This window comes from Podarcis melisellensis (genome assembly GCF_964234715.1).
Source record: "Podarcis melisellensis genome assembly, chromosome: 2".
NCBI classification, from domain to species: Eukaryota; Metazoa; Chordata; class Lepidosauria; order Squamata; family Lacertidae; genus Podarcis; species Podarcis melisellensis.
The window spans coordinates 68535104-68547796 of NC_138529.1; the positions used below are offsets into that span (position 1 = coordinate 68535104).

Here is a 12693-nt window from a genome sequence, read left to right on the forward strand (position 1 = left end):
AGTCATGCCTCTTCCGAGACTATACAATAAAAGTGATTTTTCATCAGTGCAGATATTATGGCTTCAATTATTAATGGATCTTAACTATAACTCTTGCTACCAGCTGCCAAATCAATGAATTCCAGGATGACAGAAAGGAACAGAACTTGCTGACTAGTAACTTGATTTTTGTTTCGTTTTATTATATATAGCAGAATAAAGCACAGCTTTGTACAAGTTACTATATATACACACAGACAAGATTCATACTCCTATTCCAAACTCAACACTCCAACAACAAACTGCTGTGTCATACTGCTTATAAGGGAGAACTTAGCCAATCACCACCTGTTGCTAGGCTTCCTTGTCTCCAAGCAGAATTTCTCAACATCAATACTGAGCCAGCTTTCCCCCCCACCCCATCTCTCCCATCTGTTTTGCTTCAACAACCAATCTGATGAAGATCTCTGGTGGTCTTGAAAGCTTGCTCAGTTTATGACATTTTGGTTGGTTATTTCTGAGCACCACTGCTTATGTAGATAATTGGCCCCATGAGATAACCCTGCTGTGAAACAAGCAGTGGTGCTTCTGTCCCTGCTTGTTCCTGATCCCTCACTCGCTGGATCATCACCTGCACCATCGAATGACAGGCAGTTGTACACCACCCAACACACTGCAGTTATCCCAACCAACCACAGACATGAGAGCTGATCCCTGCTTTGAGCTTCAGGTGCAGCCTCAGAACAAAACAGTTAGTGGCACTTGATGATCACTAGGCCATAAATTACCACTATGAGAAACAGCTGGGCATGAGCAACAGGCTTGTTGCTTTCATTGGGTTAAGAGCAAAAGCTCTCCCACTAATGTAGGTCAGAGCCTCCTGAAGCACTGGAAACAGTGGTCACATTCACAGCACCCCATGGCTCCCCCCCCAAAGAGTCCTGGGAACTGTGGTTTCCCCTCAAGCACCCTTCACCAACTACAGTTCCCAGGAGTCTTTGGGGGAAGTCATGTGCTTTAGAGGTGGGGAAAATGCACTTTAAATGGATAGTGTGAATGTGACCAGAGTTTGATTTTTTTATCATCCCTAGAGTGACTCCCATGACATGAGACACACAGCTCTGTCCTTACCTGGAAAGTAGACAAGAAGCTCTCAGACAGCTCATTGGTATAGGCATGCACAGGGACATGTGCGTTCAGTTCTGCAAGGCGGCACTGGGAAACCAGAGCTCGGTTTTGCCCCACATCGTTCTCTGACAGATAGAACTGCAGAGACACAGCAATGCTAAGAGTGAGGATGGTGGGGGAGGGTTGCATTGTGGAGCTGAGTGGATGGCAATGGATTTCACCAGTGCTTTTTTTCTGGAGGGATTTTGTGAATCTTTGTACTTTTGTCCATTTACTGTATTTATTTTCCCCCGATTTGAACAATAAAACGGTTATTTTCTTGAGTCAAAATGAGAGTACCCCTAAATATATTCTTTTAGGGAAAAAAGCACTGGATTTTATTCTTTTACTCACTGCTCTACCACCAAATTCAGGACCCAGCTACACAGGATATTAGCAATGCCATTAGCAATCATGTTGCATGTTTAAAAAATATTCAATTCTGAGCACAGGTGGGAGATTGTTTCGAAAATGGCAGCATGCAGGGAAGGCAGGTTTAAGTACACGTGGGGGGGGGAGTCACTCTTTAGTATCAATGGGAGCTTTCCTCCCTAATGGTAATTGACACAAGCAGGGAGGGCAGTTTCAGAGAGATTATGACTGGAGAGAAGGCTTAAACCTCCCCTCTCCATATTCTGTGATCTATGAAAAAAATGCCCCTCCCCACACATTGTGTGTTGTTGTTGTTGTTGTTAAAAAACGCCACCACAAATCGCATTATCAATGTCACACACAGTTAGGCCCACAGTACTACATTGGCTTAGAGCAGACTCAGAATTTGGCTTCCAGCTCCATTCACAGACTCCATCCATCATCAGATATATGCTTTAAAAAGGGAGTGTGCCTATTTCTTCATCAGCATAGGGCGGGTTGCAATTCATTATGTGATTGCACCAGAAAACAGGGTGCAGAAAAGAGCATTGTGAGAATATTAGCTTTTAGTGACGATTTTGTTATTTAAAAAACCAAGCATCTTGTCCTAATTGTTGTTGCAAGCATAGGCTTAAAACTGTGAGAGCAATGCTTAGTGAAATCTCAGGAGTCCCAAGAGAAACTTGTCAGGGATTCCAGTGGCCAAGGGGCAGGACTTCAGCACCTTGCAATGCCGCTAGCTTTTCCCATATCTTCAATGAATTATGCAAAAATGTGCCTATTTATTCAGATCATTAATTCCAGTATGTTCAGGCTCAATATTTCAATACTTTTAGCTTAGGATATAGGTATGTTGTTAAACCAACATTGCAAACATACTGCTCCAGTCTTTGAAGCCAAATATACTGAAGAACATTGGGGAAGGGCTGTAGCTCATTGGTAGGGCATCTGCCTTGCATGCAGAAGGTCCCAGGTTCAAACCCTGGTGTCTCCAGGTAGAACTGGGAAAGACTTCAGTACAGAAACCCTGAAGAGCAGCTGCCAGTCAGTGCGGCCAATAATAAGCTAGATGGGCCAATGGTCTGAATCAGTGTAAGGCAGCTTGTTTTGTTGCTTGTGAGAACCAGGGTACCAGAAGGTGGAGTTTTAAAATTAATTTCAAAACAAGCTGTTGTGAAATTCATAGCCTAATGTAGCAGCATTTCCAGTTCTGACTACTTTTAATAATAGCAGCAACTGACTCACCAGACTTCCCAAATTATGCAACCTTGTTTAAATCTCATGACTAGATTATGCTGGAAGCCAAGAAACTACCAATATATTTTTTTTTGTGGGGGGCATCTAATTGTAGTTATTATTACAGTGGGCTATAGACTGGGATCAGTCAAGAGTTCAGGTGACTTATGATTTAATTTAGAGTGTTGGGACATAAAGGGCAAATGAAGCAAAATCTGCTCTATAAGTTATAGATTTTAGCCTTTGTCACGACAGGATATTGATTAATTTATTTGGACTAATAGTATGCTCTGCCTAGAGTTCTCACAGGGTTCTGGGTTTCAGAATAAAATTATATGAAAACAATATAGGATTGACAAATACATGCAAATAGCTTGGCACAAAATCACTAGTGTCAACAACAAGGTCACCACAGATACCCAGTGTGAGCTCTGGAAAGACTTGTTAGCAAACACGTCATACACAAAAACTTATCAAATAATGGAAAATGTATGCAATCTATATTTTCATACCTTGACACTATATCTATATCTATCTATCTATCTATCATCTATCTATCTATCTATCTATCTATCTATCATCTATCTATCTATCATCTATCTATATATATATATAACCTTGGTATAGAAACTTGGGCTCCTTCTACTAGGTCCTAATTTGGAAATTAGTGTTGCAATCCTATACACTTACGCAGGAAGATGGGGAGCTTGCTTCTGACTTGGCATGTATAGGATGTTGCCTCAGAGAGGCACTGCTGCAAATATATATTAAGGAAGTGGGAGGGGTGGCCCAGAGGAATGCAACAATGATAGAAAAAAGCCATAGGGTATGATAACAGTGCCAACGAGGGAAGAGGACTTTGTGCCACATTTCCTTGTTTGCTAGGCAAAGCCTCTAACATGTTCAATCCTACACATGTAAACTCAGAACACCATTGAGCAGATATAGGATTTCACCCTGGGCTGCATACCTGTGAAGAAAGGTCACTCCACTGAGTCTCACTCTGGTCATGGACAGTGACAGATTTCACTCCTGCAAGGATGACGTTCTTGGCAATCTCCACCCCCAGGCCCTTCATTCCAGAGACCAGCACAGCTGCTCCCACCATCTTCTGCATGGCCTCATAGCCCAGAACATAGCTGGGGGGGGGGGGAAGCACAGCTCTGTGTTTGAAATATGGTGAGTTATGAAGCCCTGGACAGTAGCATTCTCTCACCAGCTTCCCTTAAACTCCACCTCTACTTTCTCCTTGCCAGCCACTTGTACCTGCCCCCATCTCAGCTATGGTAGTCACTAACACATTGCCCCCCAGAGAGGAAATGGGTCACCAAACAAGAGGACACAGATTTGCATAAAATGTACACATGCCAATTTATATGTGCAGATTCAATTTTAGAAATAATTGGGGGGGTGCACAGTGGGAGTAGCAGCAGAATCTTGCTGCTCCAGCCCCAGATTCTTTAAAGGGCATCTTCCAGCTGCCCTGATCACCAATAAACAGTGGAATACTAGAAGGGGGCATGTTCTGGAAAACACTCTTAAAACCATAAACACACCTATGGTTCAGAGCCCCAGTACAGCCTTCCCATATGATTGTGGGAACATCCAAGAACTGCTGGAGGCATTACAGGAGTAAGGGCACATACATGCATATGTGGTGGGAATGTCCAACAGTGGTACATTTTTGGTCTGCAGCAATGCAGAAAATGTCAACCATTTTGAATGAGCAGGTGGATTTCTCATTGTTCCTTTTGAACATGTTTGAAAATTACAATTTACACATGCATCCAAAGATTTGCTACTGTTCCCAGGTATTGCAGTGTAGTTAGCCATTGTAAAAAGCTGGAAGACAGTGGAGGGTTTGGACCTGGACTTATGGTATTAGAATGTATGGAATACAGCAGTGGCTGAATGACTAACACATCGCCACCAGTGGGTATTAAGAAGTAAGGAAGCATACAATATATCTATTTTTGCCATTTGACACTGCTTGATTGAATCCTTTCACAGTCTGAAACAAAGCTATCCTCCCTTAGAAATGCAAATATGTGTTTGGCTCATGGGCTGACTGTTCTTGTGAAACTATTGCTCTGGGACTTCATGCCTGGACCCAGGGGACCCTGATCTTGAAGACTGAGAATCTTCCATGTTAGTCTGGTGATGGACTGGGATGACATTGACTGTATCCACTACTGGAAGGGATTGTTCTAACTTGCACACTTTCATGCTGATGTTTAATTGATTTTATTTCAGACTTTTGTTTGTTGTCATCTAGTTTAATTAAAAAAAACCTGGGGCACTAGCAGCAGAATTAGAGATAATCGTTGTAATTTAGCTATAAACAAGTTAATTTAACTAGACCATGGTGACTTGTGTGCTTGCTTGGTCTGCTAGCCAGGTACTAACTGATGATAGGTAACTTCAGGTCTTTACCATTAGCCTGGACGGCTCTTCAAACAGCAACACAATCAACTAGAGGTCTGTTCTCTGCCAAGTAGGATATGTGGCCCCCATCACACATACCTTAGTTCAGCTTAGTCTGCCATATTGCCCCAACAAAATACATTCATATCACTGCTCACTCTGTAACATCATAGCACTGTGATCATTTTCAGCCACCCAGGCCTCCTCTCGGCAATCTGTTTATTGAGAATGAAACCCGATCTCCATGCACAAGGATGGCATGCAGGTTATACAATGCCTGCTCTTTGCTTATAATTAGTTCTGATTTTTTTCTGGGGAGGTTATATGTGAATGAGCATTCATCTTGATTTGGTTGTGGTAGTGACTGTGGTGTATTTTGCTCCCTCCCATCAGTCAATCATTATTCCACACTTTTTAGTGTATTTCCCCATCACGTTCCTAACTGCAAAAAGTCTGATTGCTGTTACAGTAGATTTCTTGGGCTTGGGTGTTTTAATCCACTTTAATTGGACAAACCTAAGTTCCCAGTATGCTGTGGAATCCCTTCTCAAAAAAACAGAAGAGGTGTGGAGGTGATCCTGGTCGATATCCCTTTTCAGCTCTGCTAGAATGCTTTTATGTAATGTGTCGCAAGACTTACAATTGGCGAGAGTACAGGTCCTCGTCGATCTCAGGAAGGCTCTTTGAGGCACTCATTCTGCTCCTGCCCATCAGAAAGAAAAAGCTGAGTAAATTCCTTTCTGCTTCTACAGCCAGAAGCATCATGCCTCTGAATATCAGTTGTTGGGAATTGCAAGACAAGCCATTGACCCATCTGTTCTAGCATCCTGTTCTCACAGTAGCCAAACAGATTTCCGTGGGTAGCCTGCAAGCAGGACCCAAACACAACAACACTCTCCCACCTGCAATTCCCAACAAATGGCACTCAGAGGCATACAGTGGAGATAAAACATTGCCCTCATGTGTGTGAGCAGGTGTACAGTATGTGTGTGCATTGGACAGTGCAATGTTATGCATGTCTACTCAGAATGAATAATATCAAGGTAAAAGGGACTGATCTTTTATGCTGTGAACCGCCTTGACATCCTCGGATGAAGGGAGGTATATAAATTTAATAAATAAAATAAATAACCATAGCAGCCTGAACATAGCCATAAAATTGATGTGTGAAATCTGCCACTGCCACATCTTAGCTTAGCCCAAACCTGACCAGGTAACACGAAGTTAGCCCAGAGAAACCAAACAGAGAAGGGTGTGTAAGTGCAGCACCAAGCAATGCAAAGCATGAGAAAAGCTGCTTTTTCTGGGTTCTTCCAGATCTGCAATCCCCCAGTGCCCACAAGAGGCACTGCAGCAGAATGCCACAGAATTCATATTTCTTTTTCACCTTAAAATAAATGCTCATTACTGTAACTTGGTTCTTAGTAGCAGCCATAGGCATAGCCAAAATTCTGGCTACGCCCATGGTAGCCACTAGATGGTCTATAGCTCAAAAGTGGGAGAATCTTCATGGTTTATGCCTTCAACCATGGAATGAAAACATGGAATACTGTAATCACCAAGAATACTGTAATCACTCATAAACTTTGCCTTATGAAAAGTGAAGAACCTGTGGAACATTTCTATGCTACATCATTTCTTATGTTTCAGATAACAACCTACTCCTTTCCCATACCATGGAGAGAAATATGATCTTCCTGATTAAATACAGAAATGCAATTATACTTACCTGCATGACATAGACATCTCAGTACTGGCTTTCCACACTGACATGTGTCATTGTTTTCTTTTCATTGATTCACAGAACTGTAGAGTTGGAAAGAATCCTAAGAGTTATCTAGTCCAGCCCCCCGTGATGCAGGAATCTCAACAGCTTACCTTTTATTCCACGTTGTGTTATTGCTTGTAAGGATAAAATGCGATATTGTTCACTTGCAGCACCGCCCCGAAAGAAAATTAATGTTCTTTTCCAAGGGGAAATCAAAGCCTCACCTGAACTTGGGTCTCTAACGCAAAGACACAAGCGCCTCAAGGGTTACAACAACCCCACTGAGGATCCTCTTCAACTCATCAAAGCCTGGCTTCTCCCTCCCTAACGGAGACAAACGAAAGTGAAAGTGACAAACAAGGTCTTTTCCCGGCAGCCAGGGGATGGCGCAGCGGTGGCTCAGTTTCTTTGCAGCAACTCGGAGCAGAAATTGAAGGCAGTATTGTATTTAGAATGGTCATTGCCCACGTTCATTATTGTTCTATTTCCTTCCTAGTCCTACTCTGAAACCGAAGCAGTATGAGTAGATTTCTGCAGCCCTTGAATCAAGGGGCTGGCGGGGAGAAAAGAGAGTCAAAACCAGACGCAGCCGAAGTAGTCAGGCCGCGGGGAGGGTCTCCAGGTAGCGGCTTTGTACTTTCATTAAACTGCTTGTCCAGATCTGCTTGATTTCCAGTTACTGGGGCGGCAGGAGGCTGACCTCCTGGTTCATGAACCGGGCGCGCTCCCAGCATATGTAGGTCCACATAGTTCAGTGCGGCTCTCGACACTGACTGGCAGCAGATCTCCAAAAACAGCGACGAACATAGGAGCCAACTTCTGGGGGCCGTGGGGGCTTTGGCCCCTACAATAAAATATTTGAGGGGTCCGCGCCCCACCAAAATTGATGGGCATTCCAATTCAAATAGTGTGCGCGCGCTGCGTCAAGTGATCGATTATGCGGGGCGGGGTTTATCTTGGGCCGCCCCACAATATTTTATTCAGGTTGTCACCCCTGGCTACGAAAAATAGCGAAGTCATTTCAGGAAAAGTTGCAAAAGGTTCTCATGGAAGGGCGGAGGCGTTGCTTCACGGTAGTGTGGCGCTTTCTTTCGAGCAGTTTCCTAAGATATTACAGCACCTGCCTTCCCACGTCGCGGCCCGCCTTCTTCTCCTTCGCGAGCTAGATCACGCCGGGCCTGGAAGGTGATGCCTTGCAAATGCCGCAAGCAAGCAAAAGTAAATAACAATATATCGGGAAAGTTGTGCAACTCAGCCCTGCGCCCATTTCACCTGAACCTGGGGGGGATGAAGTTACTCGCGGGCAAAATAGCACAGGATCGGGTTATAAGGGTGAGATCCTAACCAGATCCGCACCAGGAAGAAAGTCTCATTGAACATAACGGGGACTTGCACCCGGGTAAACGCGCCCTGTGGAAAAAGCGGTGCAGTCGGGGTGGGAGGGGGAGAGAACTGGAGGCGGGAAGAGAGCCTCGCGGGGCGGGGCCTGGATCTTTCCCTGGGGCGCACGCGCGGCGCCGCTGACAGTTTCCCCGGGGCTTGTGGCGCAGAGCCTCTCCCTCTCCCGCCGCCTTTGCGAGTGGGATGGCGGCGGCCACGGCGGAGGAGGCGGTGGCTGCTGCGGCGGCGGCTGCTGCTGCTTCTGGGCCGGCGGAGTGGGAGGTGCCGACGAAGGCGCTGCGGGCTTTCACTTGGCTTTGGCAGGAGTTCATGTCGGACTGGGAGGCCCAGGACTTGCGCGCCGCCCTCTTCCAGCTGCTCCTGCTCTGGCTGCTGGTGAGCTTGCTCGGCATCCAGGTGGCCTGGCGGGTCTACGGCAACACGGTCACGGGCCTCTACTACCGGCAAGGTAGGGCTCCCTTCCGAGGCGGGCGCTGCAGCAGCTGCCGCCGCCTTCTTTGTTTACCTCGCGTGACCCACCCAGCGCTTCCTCTGGCTTCGGCGTAATCCCCACCCCGGGGTAGCTGCCTCTGAGTTGCTGCTCCGCTTTCGCTTCCTACCCCGTGGCTACGCCTCGCGCTTCTTCTCCTGGCTCTCTTGGGTCCCTCGAAGCCTCGACCTTGCAGGTTGCTAAGGGTCGGTGTCCGAGTCCCCAAACCAAATGCAACCCTTATGGACGAACAGTGGCTGCCCCGGTTGTGATGCAGGCGCATATTTGCTGAGCCGTGGCAACTGGACTTGGAGGCAGACCACTTTTAAGACTTAAAAAAGAAAAAGAAAGAAAGGATGGGCTTTGGAGATGGCTGCCAAGCTCTGTTGCAACAGCCAACTATTCTTGGTGGAGGCTCCTTCTGGATTAAGGGCCCATCCTCTCTTCGAAGTGGTCCTTTCTAAAACAAGTTGCTGGCCAATTCTGTCACCGTCTAACAGTGGCGTAGCGTGGGGGTGCAGGGGGGGCCAGCCGCACTGGGTGCAACATCTGGGGGTTAGGGTTAGGGGGCGCAAATCCACGGGTTAGGGGGTGCAAATTACTTGCCTTGCCCCGGGTGCTGACAACCCACGCTACGCCACTGCCGTCCAAGTCTGTTAGATGGCCCTTTTTGTCCTGTCATGTTGGGCCACAACTGCAGCCGTTCTGGCCACTGTTCCTAGTGCCACACTGAATACCAATTCTACCTATCCTGCTGCTGACTGACTCCAGAATTGTACAGTAATTGGATACCATCCAGGTTCTAAACTGACCCTGGTGAGATAGTAGATAGAGGGCAGGTTTTGAAAGGTACTTTGCTATGTGCATGGCACCCAGATGCAATTGTTTACCTGGGTTTCTCTCTGCTGACATCAGGGACCCCATGGGCATAGCCGGGGGGGGGAGCTGCCCCCCATGCACAAAAGAAGAAGCCTGCCCCACAAAAAGCCCAACAAGCAGATCCCCTAAATACACCTCCAGAAAGATCCTCCTTCCTTTTGTAATACATGACTGAGACTGCTGGGTGTTTGAATAAGAGTATTTCTTCTGTCCTCCTCCTCAACTGCTGGGATGCATAATCATGACACAAAGAGCTGCTTAACCATTTTTCTTGCGTGAAATAATGGTGTGCGATTTGTATGCTGCTGTGATTTGTCTTTGGAACCTGCAGTGTAAAGTGGCTCCCAAACAAGTAACAGTAGCTATATTGCACCCTCGTTTTTAGGCATATGTCTTGAGCAAGAGGTAGAAAACTTACCACACCATATTTGCAACGTATGTTTGCAATATTTGCAGTATGTTGCAAATATTGTGCAGTATGTTTTCCACCTCTTTCAACATCTGTTTTGTTCCTCGCACCCAAGTTAAGAGTCATGTGTCGAAGACAAATGTCACAGAAGCTTATGACTGCAATCCACTAACTGGTTTAACCAGTGCCTGGATTTAAGCCAATTTAGTTCTACTGCCTTCAACGGGACATTCACCTTAAATCTATTTGCTTTAATTTAATAGGCTTTGTGTGAACTGGACTAAAAAAAAAAATCATATTAAAAATGACCTTTTCTATCCAACCTTTCTCTTGTCAAAAACTGAGATCATGTTAATTTGGGAAGAGTTTTGGAATAACTGACTAGCATTAATTTTTATTTTCATCCATTACATACTTTTCTTCTTAATATTTTTGGTCAAACCTTTTCAAACTAATGATCAGTTAATTGTCGGGGTTAAAGTATATATCCTCTCATGTGTCTAGGAATATAGGAAGGGGTCTTAGAGCAGGCCACCCCATTGCTTCACCTGACTCAGTATTGCTTACATCAGCAGCATTTCCTTTGATTTTGAATTGTGTTTGCAAAGGAAACGGGATTTGCAGCTGCCACTGATCACCAGCTGATATACTTGGACTGCCAGGTGAGACGTCTGCCTGACTAACAATTTTCTCTTCTCCTTCCCAGGTCCGGGAGGGCAGAATGGAGGGACGCCAGATGGATCCTCACACTTCTCAATGTGGTGAGTTGATTTATCCATTGCCTTCCAGATGATGGAATCGGTGCTCATGGGGATCTGGTGCTGAAGGAATACAGAATGTGTAATCCCTGTTAACTCATAATTTAAAGTTTCGGTCTGTGTTTTTTTTTTCATTCAGGGAGAGTTCAAGTAATGAGAGTATGAAAACGCATCGGGAGTGATGGCAGAGGTTACTGAGCCAAGCTCCTCTGCTCTAGGAGCATAGAGGACGCTGATGCCCGCCCGCCTGCCTGCCCAGAGGCCTCGCTCTTTCAGTGCTGAGGAGACAGCAGCTATAGTCGCCCTTTCTCTCATCCTGTGGCCTGAGCTGCTGGTCAACGCTGGTGCTGTGAAAACTGTTCCTGTCCATCCATTTAACCAAGCACTGAGTCTCAGGATTGCTCTACTCAGGTTGGGAAGCTGCAGTTTCCCCCCTTCATTAAGCTGTCTGCATTTCTTCTTCTTCTTCTGCCACAAGTTATTTTGCAGACTGACCTTGAGCCTGCCTCTCTTCAATGTAAATATCAAACCCATTGCAGGTCTGGAACTTGTTTCTTTCTGCAGCGGTGCTTGGATTTCCCTTGCCTTGAACTGGCCTCAACTCGTAAGAGAAGCAGACGCCAGGGCTGATGAAGAAATTATTTCTCCAGCTGAGCTTAAATTGCTCTTTGCTAAGTATCCCCAATCTTGTGTTGGAAAGCTACAGAGACTTGCTTAGTCTGACAGATTCAAACCCTTGCTGGTTCCTTGCCCCTGGTCAGATTTTGCAGTCTGTGCCAACCTTAGAGCTCACTAGTTCTAAAATAGTTCTGCTCCGAAATCATACTACTTGGTGCTCAATCCCTGGAAGAGTCAGGTGATTGTGTGTGTTCTGTAGCTATTGTAATGCTGGAGCTGCTGATGTGATATTGAGCATCCCTCTATTTTACCATCCACTGCCCTCTTATTCCCCGGTTGTGTGTAATGTATGGGTTTAATGTATGGGTTATAAAAGAGTGATGGAAAAATTGAATATAGTCTTGACTCTTATTGCAATAGCTGTTGAGTACTTGTGTACATATGCAGAAGATTAGGGTTTTTTTGTATTTACTTTAAACCAAAATATTTTAAAGTTCCAAAATATTAAAGTTTGCTCTGAAGTAACTCAGAGCAAAACTATTGAACAGCATTCCTGCTCAATTATGATAGGTGCCCGCTATCTGTACTTTCCATAAACAACTGAAGATCTTTTTGTTTTGACATGCTTTTTCAGTTGGATGAAAATGTATTCACTCAAGGTTTTAAAACAATGCAAAAGGAACATCCCTCCTAAGTTGTTGTTTTTTTGTACTGTTTGAAAATTTCCTTGAGATGCATATAAATACATACTATTTCCCCAAAATAGCTGCTGCACAAAAAGTATTTTATCTCTATTTATGTGGAGCAGTTCATAGCATCCAAAGTAAAAAATGGTTCCTTCAAATGTAGTTCTGAATCTTCTAGGCTAGATGGCAGTAAGAAAACAAAGGGGTTTGCTCAAGCTGAAACACTATTTAAATATGCCCCCTCCAGAAAAATAGTAAGAAGAGCAGGCCTTGGGCTAAGTATTAATTGGTGTAAACATTATTTGGAAGAAGCAGCCCACATCAGGGCATGATTTCTCTTTTTTGAGAAGTAGCAAGTATATCTTTCTTCCCCTACACTACAGGGAGAATAGTTACCAAACTGGTAAAATGAATGCGCTGAGCCTACGTATGGGAGATAGAAGGAATAAACCAAGAAGCTTGTTCTTTACTTTTGTTGCAATATAAGGGTCTTCTTTCTGCTGCTCCAGAGAAGCGGACACGGAGCA

At 45.0% G+C, this 12693-nt stretch overlaps 2 protein-coding genes across 6 annotated transcripts in view; one reads left to right on the plus strand and one right to left on the minus strand.

The window, feature by feature from the left end:
• The window catches only part of UBA7 (ubiquitin like modifier activating enzyme 7), a 46113-nt gene extending 38723 nt beyond the window's left edge, over window positions 1-7390 (minus strand). The window contains exons 1-4 of one of the 5 annotated variants that reach the window (XM_081900255.1): window positions 7057-7379; window positions 5819-5881; window positions 3725-3893; window positions 1111-1245 (exon numbers count right to left, since the gene is read on the minus strand). In XM_081900255.1, coding sequence (XP_081756381.1) covers window positions 1111-1245; window positions 3725-3893; window positions 5819-5874 — 360 coding nt within the window. In that variant the 5' untranslated portion in view covers window positions 5875-5881; window positions 7057-7379. Of the gene's footprint in view, window positions 1-1110; window positions 1246-3724; window positions 3894-5818; window positions 5882-7056 lie in introns of those variants that run through there. The other 4 variants (XM_081900254.1, XM_081900253.1, XM_081900256.1 and 1 more) reach the window with 4 other exon arrangements.
• A 1069-nt stretch (window positions 7391-8459) lies between these two features.
• Window positions 8460-11874, plus strand: TCTA (T cell leukemia translocation altered). Its single transcript, XM_081900417.1, has 3 exons — window positions 8460-8795; window positions 10811-10865; window positions 11002-11874. Exons 1-3 carry the CDS (start codon window positions 8531-8533, stop codon window positions 11042-11044), a joined length of 363 nt encoding a protein of 120 aa, XP_081756543.1. The 5' UTR covers window positions 8460-8530; the 3' UTR covers window positions 11045-11874.
• Window positions 11875-12693: the final 819 nt, after the last annotated feature.

Coding starts and splice junctions, on each gene's coding strand:
- TCTA (XM_081900417.1), top strand. CDS start 8,531: ATGGCGGCGGCCACGGCGGAGGAGGCGGTGGCTGCTGCGGCGGCGGCT. Junction 8,796..10,810: donor GGGCCTCTACTACCGGCAAG/GTAGGGCTCCCT, acceptor TCTCCTTCCCAG/GTCCGGGAGGGCAGAATGGA. Junction 10,866..11,001: donor TCCTCACACTTCTCAATGTG/GTGAGTTGATTT, acceptor TTTTTCATTCAG/GGAGAGTTCAAGTAATGAGA.